Source organism: Dipodomys spectabilis, unplaced genomic scaffold (genome assembly GCF_019054845.1).
Source record: "Dipodomys spectabilis isolate Male_0828 unplaced genomic scaffold, ASM1905484v1 ptg000363l, whole genome shotgun sequence".
In the NCBI taxonomy this organism is placed as follows: Eukaryota; Metazoa; Chordata; class Mammalia; order Rodentia; family Heteromyidae; genus Dipodomys; species Dipodomys spectabilis.
The window spans coordinates 5,840,016-5,861,734 of NW_024871040.1; the positions used below are offsets into that span (position 1 = coordinate 5,840,016).

The window sequence follows — 21,719 nt, forward strand, 5'->3', positions numbered from 1 at the left end:
ACTTGGATCGACAATGCTTTTGCCAATGGTATCCCTTCCTGCACCTGGGGCAGGGTGTAGGGGGCAGTTTGCCCCCCCCCCCCCGGGCTGGTTGGCAGGGGATTATTGTAAACAGTCCCTCTTAAAGTGCCCCTCCTGCCTGCATTTAAAACAAGTCCCTCTCCCCGATGGTCTTGGGATTCCTTGGCCCTGGGCTGCCAGCACCTGAGTAATGGCCTCAGTCATTGTAGATGCCTGAGCCTGTAAAGCTAAAGCTAGTGATTGGGACTGGTGCTGTTGCGTTCCCACATCCTGTGAGACCACCACCCATCTGCTCAGGGAACTCTCTCTCAATCCCCCACAGGCCATGCGGTGGTCTGCATTCATCCCTTCCCAGACCAGCAGCTTTACAAACAGATCTTGGAGATTCCCTTCTGGCAGCTTGCAGTTAATGCTCTGTGGACTCATTCTACAAACTCAACTAGAGGCTCACCAAGTTTTTGTCTCACTCCTGCTATGGGGGACTCAGTGGGCCCATCATCCAGTTTGTACCACGCAGCAAGTCCTGCCTGCCTCACCTGGTCATGGTACGGGCCAGGTATTGGGGCCTGTTGGACACCATTGGAGTACCCTTCCCCCGTCCCTGTTAACATGGCATAAGTAATAGGTATCATGGGTTGAGCCTGCCAATTATTCTCCACTCGCACTCTGCATTCCTCCTTAAAGAAAGCACACCATCTAATAAACTGAGAACTGGTGAGGACGGCTTTGGCCACATCCAGCCAGTCCTTAGGGACACATGGGTGATAAGCAATATCCTGTAATAGGGTCTGGGCCCAAGGAGAGTTTGGGCCATCCTCCGCCACCACCTTGCGAAGCTCTTTAAGGTCCTTGTAGGTTTTTAAAAAGAGGTAGCTGAGTAAGAACAGCAGCACGCACTTGGTATTCAGGTAAGGGGTAGGTTTATTCATTAGACCTGCTGGGACCAGGCCAGGTTGGCACTCCACGTGACTGGGAAAGGCCTGGGAAAGACCTGAGAAAGAGAGAGAGCTGGGAAAAGAGGTAAGAGAGCTGAGAAAGAGCTGAGAAGGAAAGAGCTGAGAAAAAAGCATCTGGGCTTGGGCTAGGCCTTATAAGGGTATGGGCCGAGAAAGGTGTGGCCACAACTTCAGATGTGACCTTAGCAGATGCAGATGTGACCTCTTCCAGGTGTGCCAGTTGCCTAGGTAATGCAGGAACTGGGTGGAGACTTTGCTGCCAGGAGGGTGGAGTCTTCTCACTATCCAGGAGCGGACCTTACAGTCCTTAGCTTCCCATGGATACCATTCCAAGGGCCTGTTAGCTCCTAATGCCAAATTGACCGGATATGCTTGGGGAAGCAAATCCTGTGGCTTAGGGTCTGGGCTCCCGGGTGGCACTTCCCTTAAAGGGCAGGCCTCCGAATAGATTACTTCCCCAGCCCTTGGCCCCTCCATGGAAGGTTGGTAGGGGTCTAGGTCTTGCAGTTCCCTCTCGCAGGTCTCATAAGGTGCCGTACCTCCCCCCCAATCGAGGGAATAGGGAAGGGGCCTAGGACCGTTAGGGGCACCCGAGTCAAAGGGGATAACCTTCACCCTTGTTTTGATTTCCACTGTGCATGTTTCAGGGCGTTCTCAGTCAAATTTGACCCATTCCTTTTCCTTCTCACTTCCCAAGTCCTCCTTTACTCCCTTTAGGCCTAATGTTGCCTCCTCCTCCTTCTTCTGTGAAATAGCATTACCCATACTAAGTGTTTCACTTACCCGGAGAGACTGCTTAGCCTCAGCCAGTATATTTTCCTTTCGTGCCACACGTTGGGCTTCAGATGTCTGATCTTCGTCCGTCCCACAAAAGACGGACGGGGTCCGAGGAAAGGTAAGTGAAGTCGCTCGCCCGTTCCCCAGCCTCCCTTAGCCCGGGAGAAAATCAGATGCAGCAGGGAGTCAAGTCAAGCAGGAAAACTCATTTATTAACACACAGCAAGCACTTTTTAAAGCAATAAAGACCAGATGGCATGGGAGGGGAGGAAGAGGAACCAATCACTGTCAAGGTCACACCCTATCATGCACCTAAGCTTCCACGGGCTGGTTACGCATAGAACATAAAGCAAATCGGGCTCTGCCCACTCAACTCCCTCTCAGCGCCATCTTTGCTGCCCATGTGCTCCACAACTTTATAACTTTGTGTTGTGGCTGCTGCTGCTTTTTTTTTCTCTCAGATTTGTTTCGTGGCCTGCCATACAATTTGTCCTGGAGAATATCCTGTGTGGTAAAGAGAACAACATGAATTAAGCAATTGTTAGGTGAAATATTATGTAGCTGTCTTAGATTCTATAGTCCTGATGATAAATATATCGGATAGTCTCCTTTTTTTGGGGGGGGGGGCGGTCTTAGGGCTTGAACTCAGGGTCTAAGAACTGTCCTTGAGCTTCATTTCCTCAAGGCTAGCACTCTACCACTTGAACCACAGTGCCACTTCTGGTTTTTTCTGTTTATGTGATACTGAGGAATTGAACCCAGGGCTTCATGCATGCTAGGCAAGCACTCTTCCACTAGGCCACATTCCCAGCCCTGCTGCTGCTGTTTTGTTCTGTGCTGATTTTTCATGGTCTTGGAGGATGGACTCAACAGCTTCTGGTTTGCTCTAAAACTGGGCCACATCCCAAGGGACAGTTCTGCTCCAAGAGTTAGAACATGCAGTTCTATGAGAATGAAATGCTTAGGTCATCTTCGGGGCAAAGAGAGACACAATCTATCATATCCGTTTCCAATTTCAGTCTCTCATTTCCAGGCAACTATCTTTCCTCCTACCCAACGTATTCATCCACTTCTTCGTCTTTTTTTTCCATAGTTGTACTTGAACTCACCTCTGCTTCTGCCCTCAGATACAGTGGCTTGTGTCGTGCCTTCTGAATGTGTGAAACAATGTGGAGTGGATGTGGGCTGCACTAACTATGCGTACCCAACACTGGTGTTGGAACTCATGCCAGCTGGTAAGTTCAAGTTGACCTATAACCCTAAAGACCAGATGAATAAATTTCTTTTTTACACTTTTTTATTGTAAAAATAGTGTAGAGAGGGGTTACAGTTACATGAGTAAGGTAATAAGTGCATTTCCTATCAAGCATTGTTACCTCCTCCTTTGTTTTGCTCCTACCCTCCCTTCCCCCCCACCTCCACAACTACACTTCCCCCCTCCCCTCCCTCCATGCCTAAATTGTAAAGTTCATTTTTCAGCATAGTGTCTTGTACATCTCATTGTTACAATGGGTCAGCATTCTGTTTTTCCCTTCCCCTTCCCAAATTAGAAAAGCGTATAGACAAGGTACAACTCAGGAGCCTGGATGCTGTCCCTGAGCTCTTTTTGCTCAAGGCTAGCACACTATCACTTTGAGCCACTGCACCACTCCTGGTGGTTAATTGGAAATAAGTCTCATAGATTTTCCTGCTTGGGGGTGGCTTTGAACTGTGGTCCTCAGATCTCAGCCTCCTGAGTAGCTAGGATTGCAGACATGAGCCACCAGTGTCCAGTTTATTCAATGAATTTCTTGAGGAACTTTTACAGGAAACCAACCACACATATGGCGTCTGGAGATGACAATGTAAACTAGATACAGACTCTGGCAGAGGAATCCCTATTCCTTCAGATTTAAGACTGCCTTCCAAGTTAATCAATAACATGGTATATTTGATGAGAAAAGTCTTGCATTACCTCAAACATGTACTCCAAAGCTTTGAGGTTAAGTTTCCTTCTATCTGTCACCCAGTGATACTCAAGTCATAGATCTCAATCTATTGATTATGTGCCCGCTTGGGTCCTCAGAGAACATCAATGTGTAAGGAAAAAAACCCTTTCCTCTTACAACCCACATTCAGTTTCATGAGATAGAAAATAAACCATACATATAAATAAGTTAATTATTAGGAACACTGGTGGTGATCATTGCTGTGGCAAACAGAAGCAGAGCAAGGCACAGAGCTCAGAAACAATAGTTAACATCTCTGTGACACATGTGAATGTTTAGAGGATGAAATGAACACTACACACAAACATGACACCAGTTATGCCCACATCCTTCTCTGTTCCAGAAGGTTCAGAGCCATTACTAATAGATAGAGGAAAATGGAGACTAAACTTCCTACAATGGTTCAAAACTCTTGGATTTAGCCGGACACTGGTGGCTTACACCTGTAATACTAGCTATGTGGAAGACTGAGATGAAGAGCATTGTGGTTTGAGGCCAGCCCAGACAGAAAACTTCATGAGACTCCCTTCTAAACCAATAGCTGGGCTCTGGGGCATCATCTTAGCCACATAGGAGGCTGGATGTGGTAGGCTCCTGGTTCCACATCAACCTGGGAAGGAAAGTCCATGAATTCCATCTCCACAGAAGAAGCCAGGTGTTGTGGCACATACCTGTCTAATAACTATAGTAGGAAACCAAAAGCAGGAAGTTATAGCCTAGGCATGAGCCTAGGCAGGAAGTGCGACCCCTATCTAAAAATAGACACCATGCTGCTTGTCCCCTGGCTCTCCTCCAGCCACCATGGTGACTCACTTCAGCTCTCCATTGGAGTTGATTTGTTGTTATTGTTTTTCTACTCTTTCTTTTCTCTCCTGCTCTCATGGCTCAGTTTTCTAACATTGTTAAATGTATTCAAAGGGCGGCAGGCCTTTGAGACAGAAGAACACTTGCAGTCGCTGGTTTTCCAATAAACACTCCCAATTTAACCTCTCAAATAATTAATAATAATAATATAATAATAATAATAACTTCTGCACAGAAGGATTGAAAGCATCGTTTAGTGGCAAAGTACTTGCCTAGAATGCATGAGGCCCTGAGTTCAAACCCTAGCACAAAACAAAAACAAAACCATCTCTTGGCTCTACCTCATCCAAGACTTCCTTGGCAGAACCACAGACTAGGATTCCTCTCTCAGCTTCTGTGAGTCTTTTGGGAAGCAAAGAAATCCTCCACAAAGATGACACTACTGATTCTTCTTCTCAAACAAGATTCCAGCTGAAGTCTTCCGAATTTATATTTGTGATTTAAATTCTCTACTGAATGGATTGGAAGATCTTTACTAGCCATGCATCAGATAAGGGCCTCATATCTAAAATTAAATCCCCCCAAAACAAATCCTCAAAGAAACAATCACCCCATTAATAAGTGGGCTAAAGACTTAAAGAGAGACTTCTCTGAAGAGGAAATAAAAATGGCCAATAGACACATGAAGAAATGCTCAATATCTTTGGCCATAAAAGAAATGCAAATCAAGACAATATTGAGATTCCACCTCACCCCAGTTAGAATGGCTATAATCAAGAAATCTAATAACAGCAGATGCTGGAGGGGATGTGGCCAAAAGGGAACCCTATTACATTGTTGGTGGGAGTGTAAACTTGTTCAACCACTCTGAAAAGCAGTATGGAGGTTCCTCAAAAAACTACACGTATGGCTCCCCTATAACCCAGCAACCCCACTTTCTGGGCATTTACCCAAATGGTTACAAATAAGGCTACCAGCACAGCTACCAGCACAGCTATGTTTATCACAGAATTGTTCACCATAGCTAAGATATGGAGCCAACCCAGATGCCTCTAGGTAGATGAATGGATCAAGTAAATGTGGGGCGTGTGAGTGTGTGTTTGTGTGTGTGTGTGTGTGTGTGTGTGATGGAATTCTATGCTTCTACCAGAAAGAATGACACCACCCTATTTATAAGGAAATGGAAAGGCTTGGAAAAAATCATATTAAGTGAAGTAAGCCAGATCCAGAGAAACATACGTCCCATGGTTTCCCTTATTTGCAATAATTAGTATATGTCTAGGATAATCTTAGCAGATGAGCAGAATAGCTCAATAGCTGTGTACATATGACTATATAAGATGACTCTAAGCAAAATGAACTCCAAGACATGAGCACAAGAGGTTTTTCTTTGTCGTTGTTGTTTTTAATGTACTATGTGATTTCTTGTTTCTTTGGTATGTTCTTCCCCTATGGTATATTCCCTGTTATCACTGTACATGTTGATGGGCACATTGGTTCATCAATGTTTCAAATAATACTTAGTATCTTTGGACAGCTCTCTGAGTTGGTCTGGCCCTCATAGATCAAGGCATTCAGCCCCTAACCAGTACTTGCACCCTCTCCTGGCTCCAGGGCTGCGAGGGCTGATGCTGTCCGTCATGTTGGCCTCTCTCATGAGTTCCCTGACCTCCATCTTCAACAGCGCCAGCACCCTCTTCACCATAGACCTCTACACCAAGATCCGGAAGAAGGCATCTGAGAGAGAGCTCCTGATAGCTGGACGGTGAGTGAATCTGAATCTCTAACTCAAATTCCTGTGGGAAGTACAGAGGTAGAACTGATCTAGAGCTCCCAACTCTGTCTCCAGTGAAAATAACCATGGAGTTCTACTACAATGGGGGAAGGGAAAGCAAAGAGCATTAAGTTTCACTTGTCTCTCTCCACATAAAGAATTTTTTCATGAAATATTCACTTTGTCAGATTTTCAAGGGCCTCTGATTATATATCTGTCTTTCTTTCCCTCTTTTTTCTTTCTTTCTCTTCCTCTCTACCTTCCTTCTTTTCTTTCCTTGCTTTTCTTCTTCTTTATATGTGCTGGGACGAAAGGTTGAACTCAGGGCCTTGAGCTGTCATTCAGCTTTTTCCACTCATGGTTGGTGCTCTGCCACTTGAGTCACAGCTCAACTTTCAGCTTTCCAGTGATTAATTGGAGATGAGCTTTCCATGGACTTTTCTTCCCTGGCTGGCTTTGCACCATGATCCTTAGCTCTCAGCCTCCTGAGTAGCTAGGATTACGGGCATAGATAGCACTGGCCAGATTCTGTTATTTATTTAGAGTTCCCACATAACTGCTTCCAATCACATTTTCATAAACTGCACAATTTCCACCTGCTCTTAGCAGAATATATAATAGACTGATGCTTTATCTCTAGGAGTTTCTAAGTTTGTCATGTGAAGTTGATGTGAGTGAGAATGTGTAAGTTTGTCATGTGAAGTTGATATGAGTGAGAACGTGGAGAAAAGTCTTGAAAGAAAAGAAATTGAGGGCTGGGAAGGTAGCTCAGTGGTAGAGTGCTTGCCTTGCATGCATGAGGCCCTGGGTTCGATTCCTTAGCATCACATAAGCAGAAAAAGCAGAAAGTAGTGCTGTGGCTCAAATGGTAGAGTGCTAGCTTTGAGCTGAAGAGCTGAGGGACAGTGCCCAGAGTTCAGGCCCACAACCGATCAGAAAAAAAAAAAATCAGCAAACATGTTCAATACAAAAGTGAGAAAAAACATAATAAAAATTAAAAATAAATTTAAAAATAAATAAAAAAGAAAAGAAATTGATTAAGATGCCTAGAAAAACTGATCAGATTAATGGTAGTGATTCTAAATGTGAGGACAGGGCTAAGATATTAAATGGATCTTTTCTATTTCTATACTTTGTAACTCAACTACATATTTTGATAATGCATGTGATATTTTTAATAATGAAAATACATTGCTATTTACTTGTGATGTACACTTCAAGCTCATTCCAGGGCCTCGCAAATAAGAAAATAAGCAGGAACCCCACTCTTCTCCCTTTTAATGAAATCTCACTCATTGTGTGGGAGAAACCTGGGAGCCAAAGTCTCAGCCATTCCAGGAGAAAAGCAATGTCATTCAAGGACACAGCACTTTGTGTCTATGGAAAAGAGTCAGGTATGGTAGCCCACATCTGTCATCCCAATTGTGTTGGGAAATGTAAATAGGAGGACTGCAGTCCTGACCAGCCCAGGAAAAGAGCCAAGCCCTGTTAGGAAACTGAGTCATGAGTGTTAGGAAAGATCAAATGGATGAAAGGAGAGAAAGAAGGCAGAGACCTCAGCAGACTAGAACAGGCTTTAATCATGGCTGCAGAGAGACTCTACATAACACCAAGCAGGAAGAGAAAAACAAGGAGTGGGGAGGGGAAGAGGGAGGGTTAGGTTTTTATAAATTCTAGAGAGAGAGACTCTTCTTTGGAATTTCTTTGCCTTGCTCTGTTGGAACTTCATTACCCAAGCTGTCCTGTTTAGAATTTGTGGTACAAGCCATCCTGTTTGTAGTCTTATGGTAGGAATATCTCCCTGGTGCCAACAGTCCTCCACTTTCAGATAAGGCCAGGGGTGAAGTTTTCCCGAGACCTAGAAGGGATTCCCTGGGGAGGTAGTCAGTGGGCCATGAAAGCAACATGGAGTTATGAGAACAAAGCAGATTCCCATCAAACCCTATTTCCAAGGTAACCAGAACAGCCAAATGCCAGTGGCTCATGCCTGTAATCCTTGCTAATCAGGAGGCTAAGATTTGAGGATCATGGTTTGAAGCTAGCTCGGACAGAAAAGTCCATGAGACCCTTATCTCCAATTAATCACAGAAAAAGCTGGAACTGGTGCTGTGGCTCAAAGTGGTAGAGTGCTAGACTTGACTAAAAGGACCCAGGGACAGTACCAAGACCCAGATTTCAAGTACCAGGACTGGCAAAAAAAAAAAAGTATCTAGAACAAAAAGGGCTGGAGCTGTGCTCAGATGGTAGATAGAGTGCCTGCCTAGCAAGCCTGAGACCTTGAATTCAAGCCCTAAAAGACCCATCTTGAAAGGCCTTTATCAGCTTTCTTATGAAGCTGATGTTGAGAAATACTAACATCTTCTTTTAATGTTTTTATTATCTTTAAGTAATTGCACAAAGGAGTTACCACTCAATAAATCAGTTTCGTTTTTATTGTAAAAATACCATACAGAGGGGTTACAATTCAATAGGCAAGGTAATGAGTACATTTCTGATCAAGCATTGTTGCCTCCTCCTTTGTTTCCCTTTACCATCCCTTCCCATACCCGCCCCCAAGTTCTCTCCTCCCTCACCCCCGCCAAAGTTATAAAGTTCATTTTTCAACATAACGACTTGTACATCTCATTGTTGCAATGGGTCCACCTGTATCCGTATTTAAACAATTTGTTTTTTCCCTTCCCCTCCACAAAGTAAACTAACATCAAATACAGTGAATACAGGGGTTATACCATGGGGGAGGGACATACAAAGCAACAAAGAAATCATCTTATAAATATGTTAGCAACAATTGCAAGAAAGAAAAAGCATTTGAATCCTTATCTTGGGGTTCATTTTGCCTAACATCAACATATCTGACCATTTCTGCTTGTCTCAGACATATACTAGTTATTGCAAATAAGGGAAACCATGAGACCTATGTTTCTTTGGGCCTGGCTTACTTCACTTTATATAATTTGTTCCAAGTCTTTCCATTTCCTAACAAATGGGGCAATGTCATTCTTTCTGATGGAGGCATAGAATTCCATTGTGTATATATACCACATTTTATTGATCCATTCATCTACTGAGGGGCATCTGGGTTGGTTCCATATCTTAGCTATGGTAAATAATGCTGCAATAAACATAGTCGTGCTGGAAGCTTCAGTGTGGTCTTGTTTGTGATCATTTGGGTAAATGCCCAAAAGTGGGACTCTACGTGGAGTCTTTTGAGGAACCTCCATACTACTTTCCAAAGTAGTTGAACAAGTTTACACTCCCACCAACAATGCAGTAGGGTTCCCTTCTGTCCATATCCCCTCCAGCATCTGTTGTTATTAGAGTTCTTGATTCTAGCCATTCTAACTGGGGTGAGGTGGTATCTCAATGTTGTTTTGATTTGCATTTCTTTTATGGCTAGGGAGGTTGAGCATTTCTTCATGTGTCTATTGGCTATCCTCTTTCCTCTTCAGAGAAGTTTCTCTTTAAGTCTTTAGCCCACTTATTTATTGGGCAGTTGTTTCCTTGAGGATTTGTTGTTGGGGGATTTAATTTTTTGAGTTCCAGGTATATTTTAGGTATGAGATATTGTCCATTGTATGGCTAGGGAAGATCTTCTCCCAATCCGTGGGCTTTCTATTGATTTTTCTAGCTATGTTCTTTGCCATTTAGAAGCTCTGCAATTTCACGCAGTCCCAACCTTTCTTTGATTTGTTGTGTTTCTGGGTCTCTATCAAGAAAATTTCGGCCTGTGCCAGGGAGACATAGGGTTTCTCCTATTCCATCCTGTAATATTTTCAGAGTGTCTGGTTTGACTCCAAGGTCTTTGATCCATTTGGAGTTGATTCTGGTGCAGGGTGATATATAAGGATCTAACTTTAGTTTTCTACAAGTGATTAACCAATTTTGCCAGCACCATTTGCTGAAGAGGCTGTCTTTCTTCCATTCTATTTTTTTTTGGGGGGGGGGTCCGGTCCTGGAGCCTGAACTCTGGGCCGGGGCGCTGTCCCTTAGCTCTTCAGCTCAAGGCTAGCGCTTTACCACTTGAGCCACAACTCCACTTCCGGCTTTTTTCATTTTGCTTATGTGGTGCTGAGGAATCGAACCCAGGGCCTCATGCATGCAAGGCAAGCACTTTGCCACTGAGCCATCTTCCCAGCCCCTTCCATTCTATTTTTTTAGCTCCCTTATCAAAGATTAGATTGCTATAGGTCTGTGGATTCATTTCTGGGTTTTCAATTCTTTTCCATTGGTCCTGAGGTCTGTTCTTGTGCCAGTACCAAGCTGTTTTGATCACTATGGCTTTGCAGTAGAGTTTGAAATTTGGTATTTATATTCCTCCAGCACTGTTCTTTCTGTTAAGGATTGTTTTTGCTATTGGGTGTCTTTTATTGTTCCATATGAATTTTTGGATTGCCTCTTCTATTTCCTTGAAGAATGAGGTTGGAATATTGAGAGGTATCACATTGAATTTGTAGATAGCCTTGGGAAGTATTGCCATTTTCACCATGTTGATCCTTCCAATCCAGGAGCATGGGAGGTTTTGCCACTTTCTAAGTTCTGTTTTGATTTCTTTTTCAGGTTTTTAAAGTTTTCATCATAGAGGTTCTTCACTTCTTTGGATAAGTTAATTCCTAGGTTTTGTTTTTTTTTTGTGGGGCTATTACGAATGGAGTTGCTTTCCTGATTTCAGCCACGCTTCTCTCATTGTTGGCATACAGAAAAGCCATTGATTTTTGAGGGCTAATTTTGTTATTCTTTTTTTTTTTTTTTTTTTTTTTGCTTATGTGGTGCTGAGGAATCGAACCCAGGGCCTCAGGCATGCAAGGCAAGCGCTCTACCACTGAGCCACCTTCCCAGCCTTGAGGGCTAATTTTATACCCTGCAACTTTGCCAAAGTTTTGAATCAGCTGGAGTAATTTGGGAATTGAGTCCGTGGGATTCTTTAAATACAAGATCATGTCATCTGCAAAGAGGGAGAGTTTTACTTCTTCTTTCCCTATTTGGATCCCTTTTATATTTGCATCTTGTCTTATTGCTGTAGCTAGGCATTCTAATACTAAATTAAAGAGAAGTGGAGAGAGTGGACATCCTTGTCTCATTCCTGAGTTAAGAGGAAATGGCTTTAATTTTTCACTATTAAGTATAATACTGGCTGTCGGTTTGTCATATACAACCTTTATTTTATTGAGAAATGTTCCCTGGATTCCTTATTTTTCCAGAACCTTCACATAAAAGGGTGTTGGATCTTGTCAAATGCTTTTTCTGCATCTATTGAGATAACCATGTGGTTTTTATCCTTGCTCTGGTTGATGTGATGAATTATATTGATTTTCCTATATTGAACCAGCTTTGCATCCCTGAAATGGATCCTGTTTGATCGTGGTGTATGATTTTTTTGGATGAATTGTGAAGTTGATTGGCCAAAATTTTGTTGAGAAGTCAACAAATCAATTTCTACATACAATACATCTTCATTATTTTCACCCTTTTCATTATTTTCCCCAAACCTTCCCCCACAAAACCCTCCTTTTTAAAGATTTTGCTCTAGTACATGAAACACTTGAATGGGAAATGCAAAAGGCCTTCACTCTTAGATCTTGACTCTGAGCAAACATTTTAGGAAAAAGAGATTACACACCTTTGTTGCTATGCTGGAGAAAGTGCTAGCTGGCTTTCAAGAGGCTCAAGATATAATAGTCCTAGTAATTAGCATGAGTGCTCTGCAGCTCATTCCTCCATCTATCCTACTTACCACCACATCTCTGTTTCAAGTAATGACCTTCTACACATAGTCTAGTAAGCTAGTTTTGTTCATTTCTTTACACAACAAGCACAGAAGACACTGCAGCTTAGAAAAGTAAAGAGAGAGAGGGAAGAAAGGAAGGAAGGAAGGAAGGAAGAAAGAAAGAAAGAAAGGAAGAAAGAAAGAAAGAAAGAAAGAAAGAAAGAAAGAAAGAAAGAAAGAAAGAAAGAAAGAAAGAAAGAAAGAAAGAAAGAAAAAAAAAGAAAGAAAAAAAGAAAGAAAGAAAGAAAGGTAAAGCTGAGTAGGTAAAGTAATGCTCCTTGGACACTAGGATTTTCTAATAGTCTTTTGCCACCAGCCAGTATTATTTTGTGCCAGTACGGGGCTTGAACTTAGGGCCTAGGTATTGTCCCTTAGCTTTTTCACTCAAGGATGGATCTCTACCACTTGAGCCATAACTCCACTTCTGGCTTTCTATGATGGTTAATTAGAGGTAAGAGTCTCATGGACTTTCCTGCCCAGACTGACATTGAACCTTGATCTTCAGATCTCAGTTTCCTGAGTAGCTAGGATTACAGGCATGAACTACCAGCAACTGGGCTTCCACTAGCCAGTGTTTTAACCAATGCTTTAATCTACTGGAGTACTGAGAGAATAAAATGCACAAATTACTATTCCATGTCAGTTTACCCAACATTCTACAATATATAACCATTGTTTTAATTCTTACTATAAAAACAAACTTAGTGTCCATCAAGGAAGGAAAAAAGGAAAAAATGAGAGTCTGTTTTCTTTTTTATTCAAATAATTGCTCAGTAATAAAACTAACATAGTGTTTATTTGTTTCACTAGAGTTGTTAATAGATGACATTTGAGCTGTTTTATGAGTGGGCATTTAATATCACAGATGAAGTTATTATGAATATGATAGACAAGCAATTGGGATTCTTGCTGTTTGAGTTTTTGTTTTGTTTGTCTGGTATCAGAGTTTGAACTTAGGACCTTGTACTTCATCTGGCCTGCTTGCTTGCCTGGTACTCTACCACTTGAGCCACACCTCCAGTCAGGCATTTTTGCTGGTTATTTTGGAGATGAAATCTCATGCCCAAGTTGGCTACAAACTACAATCCTCCAGCTTACTCCTCAGCCTCTTGAGTGGCTAGGACTTGAAGGTATGAGCCACTGGTTCCTGGCTCAAGTAATTCTTTTATACTCATGGATAGTCCTTTAGCAAAAGCCCACAGTGTCAAATCAAGGAGCTTGATTTTTGTTTTGAAACCAATGACTGACACAAAAATAAATTCTCAAATTAAAGTCTAGTGGAAGTCCCTGTAATGTTTCTGTTTCATATTGAAATCATTTCACTTTCTTACCAGGATATTTGTCGTTGTATTAATTGTCACCAGCATCTTGTGGGTCCCCTTAGTAGAGGTCTCTCAAGGTGGGCAGCTGATCCATTACACAGAATCAATTTCCAGCTACCTTGGACCTCCCATTGCAGCTGTCTTTCTGCTTGCCATCTTCTGCAAAAGAGTCAATGAACAGGTAAGTGAAAAGTGGGGAACTCTCCCTGTTGGAGTGAGAAAAAAAATTCTCTTAGCTACAGAGGGAGCCACATTCATACTTTCTGCCCTACTTCTACAATTCAAGTCCTATCTCATTTTCAGCTGTGGTCACCACAATTCCTCGTTCTTACTAAGGTGCAAGGATGCTTTCCATTTATACTCTCTCCATTTATACATCTTACAGCCTTTCTGTTTCTTCCAAAATATTAAGTCCATAGGCAGGACAGTGCTGAGGAACACAGCAAGTTCAGGAGGTAAATTATCAGGCTGAATAGTGCCTCTATCACCTGGTCATGCAGTGTTCCAAAACAAATGACCTCACTTTCAGTTCAGTGAAGATAATTGTAGCAGTCCTACCTATATAGGTAGATAATCCTACCTATGGGTCTGCCGTAAGGACTAAAAGAGATAACATATGAAATGCTAGGAAGAAAATCTACCACACAAAGATTCAAAAGGCTAATAGCTATTGACATGTAATTAACTGTTCTATAAATAGTTGACTGTTGTTGGCCATGTATTTAATCCTGTTATTATTCCTAGATGTGAGCCTTATTCTGATGATTTTCCAATGAGGTAACAGGTGCAGAGTAATTCTTATCTCTGTGCTTTTACACATTATTTTAATGTGGGGTCTGGTGATCCAGACTTAGAATTCCTTCATACAAACATTTTTTTGCCTAAAATATAAAATCTTGCACAAAGCAACAAAGGGACACATGTTTCCAGAGACCATAGTTGTTTTGTTTTATTTTTTTAGGTCTGAGACCAGGACTCAAACTTGGTACCTGATGCTGTCCCTCATTGGCTAGCATGCTACTAACTGAGCCACACCTCCCATCCCAATTCCCATCGTCTCTCAGAGAAAGTAAATATGCTTAATCGTCAGACCATGGAATTCTCAAAACTGCTTAATAACTACTCTGCAAGTTGGGTAGCATAAATTTGTAGAGTTCTATTAATTCTACAAAATAAATCACAAGAACCAGTCACCAATGGTTTAGGCATGTAATCCTAGCTACTCAAAAGATTGAAATCTGAGAATCATGGTTCAAAGCCCAGTCAGACTCTTATCTCCAAATAACCACCAAAAAAGCCAAAATGGATCTGTGACTCTCGTGGTTGAGCACCAGCCTTGAGCAAAAAAAGGGAGAGCATCCAAGCCCTGAGTTCAAGCCCAAAACCAGCACGTGCATGCACACGTGCGTGCATGTGTGCACACACGAAGACACACAATAAAGAAATGTTTGTTTTTTTATCTCCAGGCACTGGTAGCTCACATCTGTAATCCTAGCTACTCAGAAAGCAGTGATCTAAGCGGGGCACCAGTGGCTCACGCCTGTAATCCTAGCTACTTAGGAGGCTGAGATCTGAGGATCGTGGTTCAAAGCCAGCCCAGGCAGGAAAGTCCGTGAAACTCTGATCTCCAATAAACCACTCAGAAAACCGGAAGTGGCGCTGTAGCTCAAGTGGTAGAGTGCTCGCCTTGAGCTGAAGAGCTGAGAGACAGAGTTCAAGCCCCACGACCAATAAAAAAAAAAAAAAGAAGAGAAAGCTGTGATCTGAGGATTACCATTCAAAGCCAGCCCAAGCAGGAAAATCCATGAGACTTTTATTTCCAATTAACCACCAAAAAGCTAGAAATTATATTGTGGCTCAAACTGGTAGTCTTGAACATAAAAAGCTCAAGGACAACGCCCTTAGTGCTAGCCCTACATCTGGCACTAGGTAAATATATAGATACATATATACATACATGCATACATATATACATACATACATGCATACATACATGCATACAATCACAAGTTTTTAATCTGTCTACAAAACAAAAGGCCAGGAAAACTTTCAGCCTAGGTCCTGGTTGACAACAGGATACAAGAACCAGAGAATCATAGTACAACCATAGTATTTAGGCACCAGAGGCAGCCACTTTCCCTATTTGAGTAACTTGTTCCCTCAGATCCACCACTTCGTAATCCTTAACTGAGAAAGCAGGAGAGGTGATCACTGTGACTTACCAGAATGATTTTCTCATCCCTTCTAAACACTCTGGCTTTGTCCTTGTTTCTTTTTTCAGGGAGCATTCTGGGGTCTAATGGTTGGACTTGTGATGGGTCTGATTCGCATGATCGCAGAGTTCTCCTACGGAACCGGGACTTGCTTGGCTGCCAGTAACTGTCCCAAGATCATCTGTGGAGTGCACTATCTGTACTTTGCCATCCTTATCTTTTCTGTGTCCGTCCTAGTCATCCTGGGAGTCTCTCTCCTAACAAGACCCATCCCTGATATACATGTGAGTATGGGCTATGACTAGATGCTCATTCAGAAGTCAGAGTTACTCTTCTTCTAAAGTTGCAACTGGTACAGAAGTCACAGGTCAATGGAGCCATGGCACTCTCAGAATTAGAAGATCCTAGGTGATAAGAATCCAGTCAATCTACTGGACAATTCACATATGAGAAGTATGTAGGATGCAACAGTATATTCAGTATTATGCTCAGGAGGCTAAGATCTGAAGATTGTGGTTCAAAGCTAGCCCAGGAAGGTAAGTTCTTGAGACTCTTATCTCCAATTAATCACCAGAAAACCAGAAGTGGAACTGTGGCTCAAAGTGGTAGAGTGCTAGCCTTGAGCAAAAGAACTCAGGGCCAACACCCAGGGCTTGAGTTCAAACCCCAGGACTGACCAAAAAAAAGTGCCAGTCAGGTACTGATGGCTCACACCAAGAATTCTAGCTACTCGAGAGGCTGAGATATGAGATCACAATTTGAAGCCAGCCTGGGCAGAAAAAAAATCTAGGAAACTCTTATCTTCACTTAATCACCAAAAACATTGCCAAAAGTGGAGCTGTGGCTCAAGTGGAGACTTAGCTTTGAGCAAAAAAGCTAAGAGATGGTGATCAGGCCCTAAATTCAATCTCTAGTACACAGAGAGAGAGAGAGAGAGAGAGAGAGAGAGAGAGAGGAAGCTATTTTTAAAATGGTAGTAGAAACCACTAGTTATTGGAGGATAGATGTGGAAGTAGGAAGGAGTTCAGATAACAGATAACCAAAATAAATTACAGAGGAGTATTAACTTCAGTTAGTCCACAACTTATTTATACATTTCATAAAGAACTAAGAGAGAGGCAATAAAATGTAAAGGCACCCAACATAAAGAAAATACAAAATGACTAATTACCACGATGACACATTTGTACTCATACAAAATTAGCACTCTTTATGCCACAAATGTATACAATTATCATTTGCCACATAAAACCTTAAGTGAAAGGAAAGTAGTCACTAAACAGAGAGTAATAGTGAGGTTGCAACTATTTGTTGGATGACAAGAGCAATGAGTGAAGCCAGAGCGTTATGTGGGTTAACTTAATCTTCAACTTTTCTAAAATTGTAGATCCAGAATGTAGGAGTTTTCAGAATATATTTGGAAGGTTTTTTTTTTAATATTTTCAAAAGAAGCTAGGCATCAATGGCTCACGCTTATAATCCTAGCTACTCAGGAGGCTGAGATCTGAGGATTGTGGTTCAGAGCCAACCCAGGCAGGAAAGTCCATGAGATTCTTATCCCCAATAAACTGCTCAGAAAAAAAGCTGCAAGCAGCACTGTGGCTCAAGTGGTAGAGCACTAGCCTTGAGCAAAAGGAGCTCAGGGACAATGCTCAGACCCTGAGTTCAAGCCCCAGGACTGGCAAAAAAAAAATCAAAAAAAATTAAAAACAACAATTATTTTAAATGCTTAGTGCATTTTGGTACATGAGCAGAGCTGAGGGAACTCTTTTCCTTATGACCCATACTCTGTGGTCTAGTTTAATTTGATAAATGATATAACAAAGTTACCATTCAATTACTGGGCACATTTGCTTTTCACGAATGTTCTGTGCATGATCTTTGGCCAGTTGTATCGCCTGTGCTGGACTCTTCGAAACAGTACAGAGGAACGAATCGATTTGGACACAGAAGAGAAAAAGGAGGAAGAAGATGATGATGGCATTGAGGAAGGTAACAACTTGGTTTACATTTTGGTTTTGATAGCTTTTATGCCATCAGTAGCCTCTGGACCATGATGCTTCTATTTAGCCCTTCCACCATAGACGGGATGACAAATCTTCACCATCGTTGCCCAGTTTTTCTGTTGGGATGGAGAATGATGAATGTTTTTCCCCTGAGCTGGCCTCATACCATGATCCTCCTATTCTCAGCCTCCCAAGTAGCTAGGATTACAGACTTGAGTCCAGCACAAAATAATCTATTTAAGGAAATACCTCTGTAATATTACCACTTTTCCGATTGAGTTTGATATTTTTCCAATAATACAATTTTCTGTCTCCAGCCTTGGGGGCAGAAAGCATATCTTCATTACTGATCAAATTTATACAATGACTATGTAACTGTGCATTTAAAGTTTCTCAGTTTTTCAATCACCTATTTCCAGAATTTATTAGACATATATTACTGACATACAGTTCTTTATATTGACTTCCTGCCTTTTCTGTCCCTCCTTAAATTCTTAATATAATTTTTATGACTTTCCTTTTTTTTTGATAAGCCTTCCTGAAGACTGGCCTACTTTACTTCCCTCAAAAAATGAGTTTTTTACTTGTTATTTTTATGATTCTACTACTTTTCTTTTTTCTTACACTTTAATAAGCATCAATTAGTGGTATGAGAGGCATTTGTTTATGTATATATTTACTTATTTATTTCTTTATATATTTTTGTGGCAGTCCTGGGGCTTGAACTCAGTGCTGTCCCTGAACATCTTTGCTCAAAGCTAGTGCTCTACTATTTTAGCCACAGCTCCATTTTCGGGTTTTTCTGAGTGGTTTATTAGAGATAAGAGTGCCATAGCCTTTCCTGTTTGGGCTGGCTTGGAACTGTGATCCTCAGATCTCAGAATCCTGAGTAGCTAAGATTACAGGTGTGAGCCACCTGACCCTGACATAGGCTTTTATTTTGATGTTCTTATATGTGCATACACTAGGCTTTGATCAGATTCTCTCTCTTTCTCTCTCTCTCTCTCTCTCTCTCTCTCATTGCCTCTCCCTTCCCAAGCCAATCTCAACAAGTTTCAGTGTTCCATGTTCATACACATTTATAAAATGTTTCACCATATTCACCCTCCTTCACTGTCTCCATTCACCCTTCCCTCTCTGCCACTGGTACTCATGGTTTAATATTCCTGCCATTCTTTTTTTTAAGTGTATGTCAGTTGTCCAGAGGAATTACTGTAGTGTTTCACACAAGTATATACAATACTTGAAACACGTTGACAAATACACACACACTCTCTTACTCTTACTTTTCCCGTACCTCCTACCCACTATTATTCAACAGCTTTCAGAGAGTTTAATTTTGCTATTTTCACTCACAGGTGCAAAGTAACTTCTTTATTTATTTCATTATCCTTTTTATCTTGCTTGTGTACCTTTCCATTTATATTACTTGGTTTGTTCTTGGGCGGGATGGAAGGGGTCATTAATTTCTACCCTCTCTTCTAAGCAAGTAACAGCCTTTAAGAATCTTTTTTTTCCTAAGTATAGTCTTACTTTTACTGTGATTTTCCCCCTAGATATCTGAGTTTAAAAATATGTTTTAAAAGTTAGGCATAGCCAGGCTCATACCTGTAATCCTACCTATTCAGGAGGCTGAGATCTGAGGGAGATGGTTCAAAGTCAGCCAGGGAAGAAAAGTTCACGTGAGACTCTTATCTCCAATTAATCACTCAAAAGCCAGAAATGATGCTGTGGTTCAAAGAAAGAAATATGCCTTAAATTTTCCAGTGCTACAGCAAGTATTCTTATATAGAGATTTTTATTGTATTTTTGCCTATATATGCCTTTGGCATTAATTTGAGAAGTTTGTTGGATCAAAGAATTAATGCCTACACAGTTTTGTTAAACTTCAACTTCCCCTCTGTAAGAATTAAATTCTGCTTTCCAGGTAACAATGTGTACCAGTGCCTATTTCCATACAGACTCTTGAACATAGCTTCTAAAACTTTTATACTTTTTACACTGATAGATGAAAACTGATATTTAAGTATCATTTGAATGTAAATTTCTCTCTTCTTCAGTGAGCCTAAAAACTATTTCCCCCAGCACTGGTGACTTAAGCCTGTAATCTGAGCTACTTGAGAGTCTGATAATGGAAGAATTGAAATTAAAGGCCATACAGCTCCTAAAAGTTTGTGAGAATCCCTTCTCAACATGCTGTAGCATGTGCCTGTCATCCGAAAGCACAGGACAAGCTGAAACTGGAATCATTGTGGCTCTGGGATGACCCAGGCAAAACAGAGAGGGAAGTTTAATGCAGAGGAATGTTCTGTCATCCCAGCAATCAGAGGAAGCCTAAAAGAAGCAGAGATCATGGTCCTGATGCTCACCCAGGCAGACAAGATCCTACCTCAAAAATAATGACACAAAACAGCCCTGGAGGCACGACTCAGCAGAACAAGACCTGCTTAACAAGTGCAAGACCCTGGGTTTAACACTCATAAAGAGAAACCTTTTGCTCTTTTTTATGTTTCAGTTTGTTTATCTCCCTAGTATGTTCAAATGGGGTTGTTGATGGTATTTTTTTTTCTTGGGGTCCAGTTGTGGGGCCTGAACTCTGGGCCTGGGCGCTGTCCCTCAGCTCTTCAGCTCAAGGTTAGCATTCTACCACTTAAGCCACAGCACCACTTCTGGCTTTTTTTCTTTTTGCTTATGTGGTGCTGAAGAATCAAACCCAGGGCCTCATGCATGCAAGGCAAGCGCTCTACCACTGAGCCACCTTCCCAGCCCTTTCTTTTTTGTTTTTTTAAAAATCTATTGTATATTAAAGAGGTAAAGCCATCTGTGATAACAGGTACAAATCTTTGGCATATTTTGATTTATACCATGCAAGTTTTTTCTTTGGTGCCGTTCCTAGGGCTTGAATTCAGGGCCTAGGTGTTGTCTCTGAGCTTTTTTTTTTTTTCCTTTTGCTCAAGGCTAGCACCTACCACTTGAACCACAGCTCTACTTCCAGTTTTTTGGTAGTTAATTGGAGCTAAGAGTTTCACAGACTTTACTGCCCAAGCTGGCTTGGAACCACAATCCTCAGATCTCAGCCCGTGAGGAACTAGAACTACAGGTGTGAACCACCCAGGGTCCAGCTTTTTTTTTTTAATTTTTACGTATTCAATTTTATCTATATTTTCCCCCAGAAGTCCTCTGGCTTTCCAAGTGGTTGTAGTCATTCTTCATAGACATGTGTGACTTCCTATCTGTTGTTGCGACTTGTTTTTCCTTGTTTCAGATGCTCCTGAGAAACCTCGTGGATGTCTCAAGAAAGGCTATGACTTATTCTGTGGCTTGCAGAAGACAGGACCCAAGCTGACAAAAGAAGAGGAAGAAGACCTGAAGAGGAAGCTCGCAGACACGTCAGAGAAGCCCTTGTGGAGGAATGTAGTGAACGTCAATGCCATCCTTGCCCTGGCTGTGGCAGTGTTTTACTATGGTTACTTTGCCTGAACTCTTGTCTCAGCCACCACAATATCATTTTCTCCATTCCCAAGTTTGTTGCATTACAAAGAAAGACTAGCCATTCCATCACGTGATCTAAAGAGGTGACTTCAGACTTGACTTTTTTTTATGTTCCTTTATGTCAATAAAAGAAAACAAAAACCAGTGTCGATAATTTAATGAAGCTAGGGAAGTGACTCCTTACAATTGTATATAGCAGACAGAGAGGCCCCAAATCTTTTTCTAGATTTATGAGGACATAAATAGCAAATATCAGCTTGTATATATTTAAGGTGGACAATGTGATGATTTGATATATGTAAACATTGTGAAATGATTAGAACAATAAAGGTAATTATCATATCCATCACCTGGCTTACCTTACTTTATGTCAAGAGAATAAGATTCCTGTTTGAGTACAGTCCAAAAACGGCCTGGCAGCATCTGGTCATCATCCTGACCACCTCCACCGTGGTCAACGTGGACTGGACTCCTTTTTGCCTGACTCCATTACCTGCAGCTAACATCTGGCGAAAGACTGTTTGGATCTGCCTAATGTAAGACTTTGGTTGCAGGACATTCTTTTGTGGGTCATAGATTTGTAAATCAGAACCTGCCTGACA

The 21,719-nt window shown here is 41.6% G+C and overlaps 1 protein-coding gene across 1 annotated transcript in view; it reads left to right on the plus strand.

Moving 5' to 3' along the window:
- The window catches only part of LOC122095939 (solute carrier family 5 member 4), a 52,123-nt gene extending 31,018 nt beyond the window's left edge, over positions 1-21,105 (plus strand). Inside the window, exons 10-15 of the mRNA XM_042666275.1 lie at positions 2,882-2,989; positions 6,161-6,311; positions 13,419-13,587; positions 15,688-15,903; positions 17,509-17,611; positions 20,891-21,105. Coding sequence (XP_042522209.1) covers positions 2,882-2,989; positions 6,161-6,311; positions 13,419-13,587; positions 15,688-15,903; positions 17,509-17,611; positions 20,891-21,105 — 962 coding nt within the window. The remainder of the gene's footprint in view (positions 1-2,881; positions 2,990-6,160; positions 6,312-13,418; positions 13,588-15,687; positions 15,904-17,508; positions 17,612-20,890) is intronic.
- Positions 21,106-21,719: the final 614 nt, after the last annotated feature.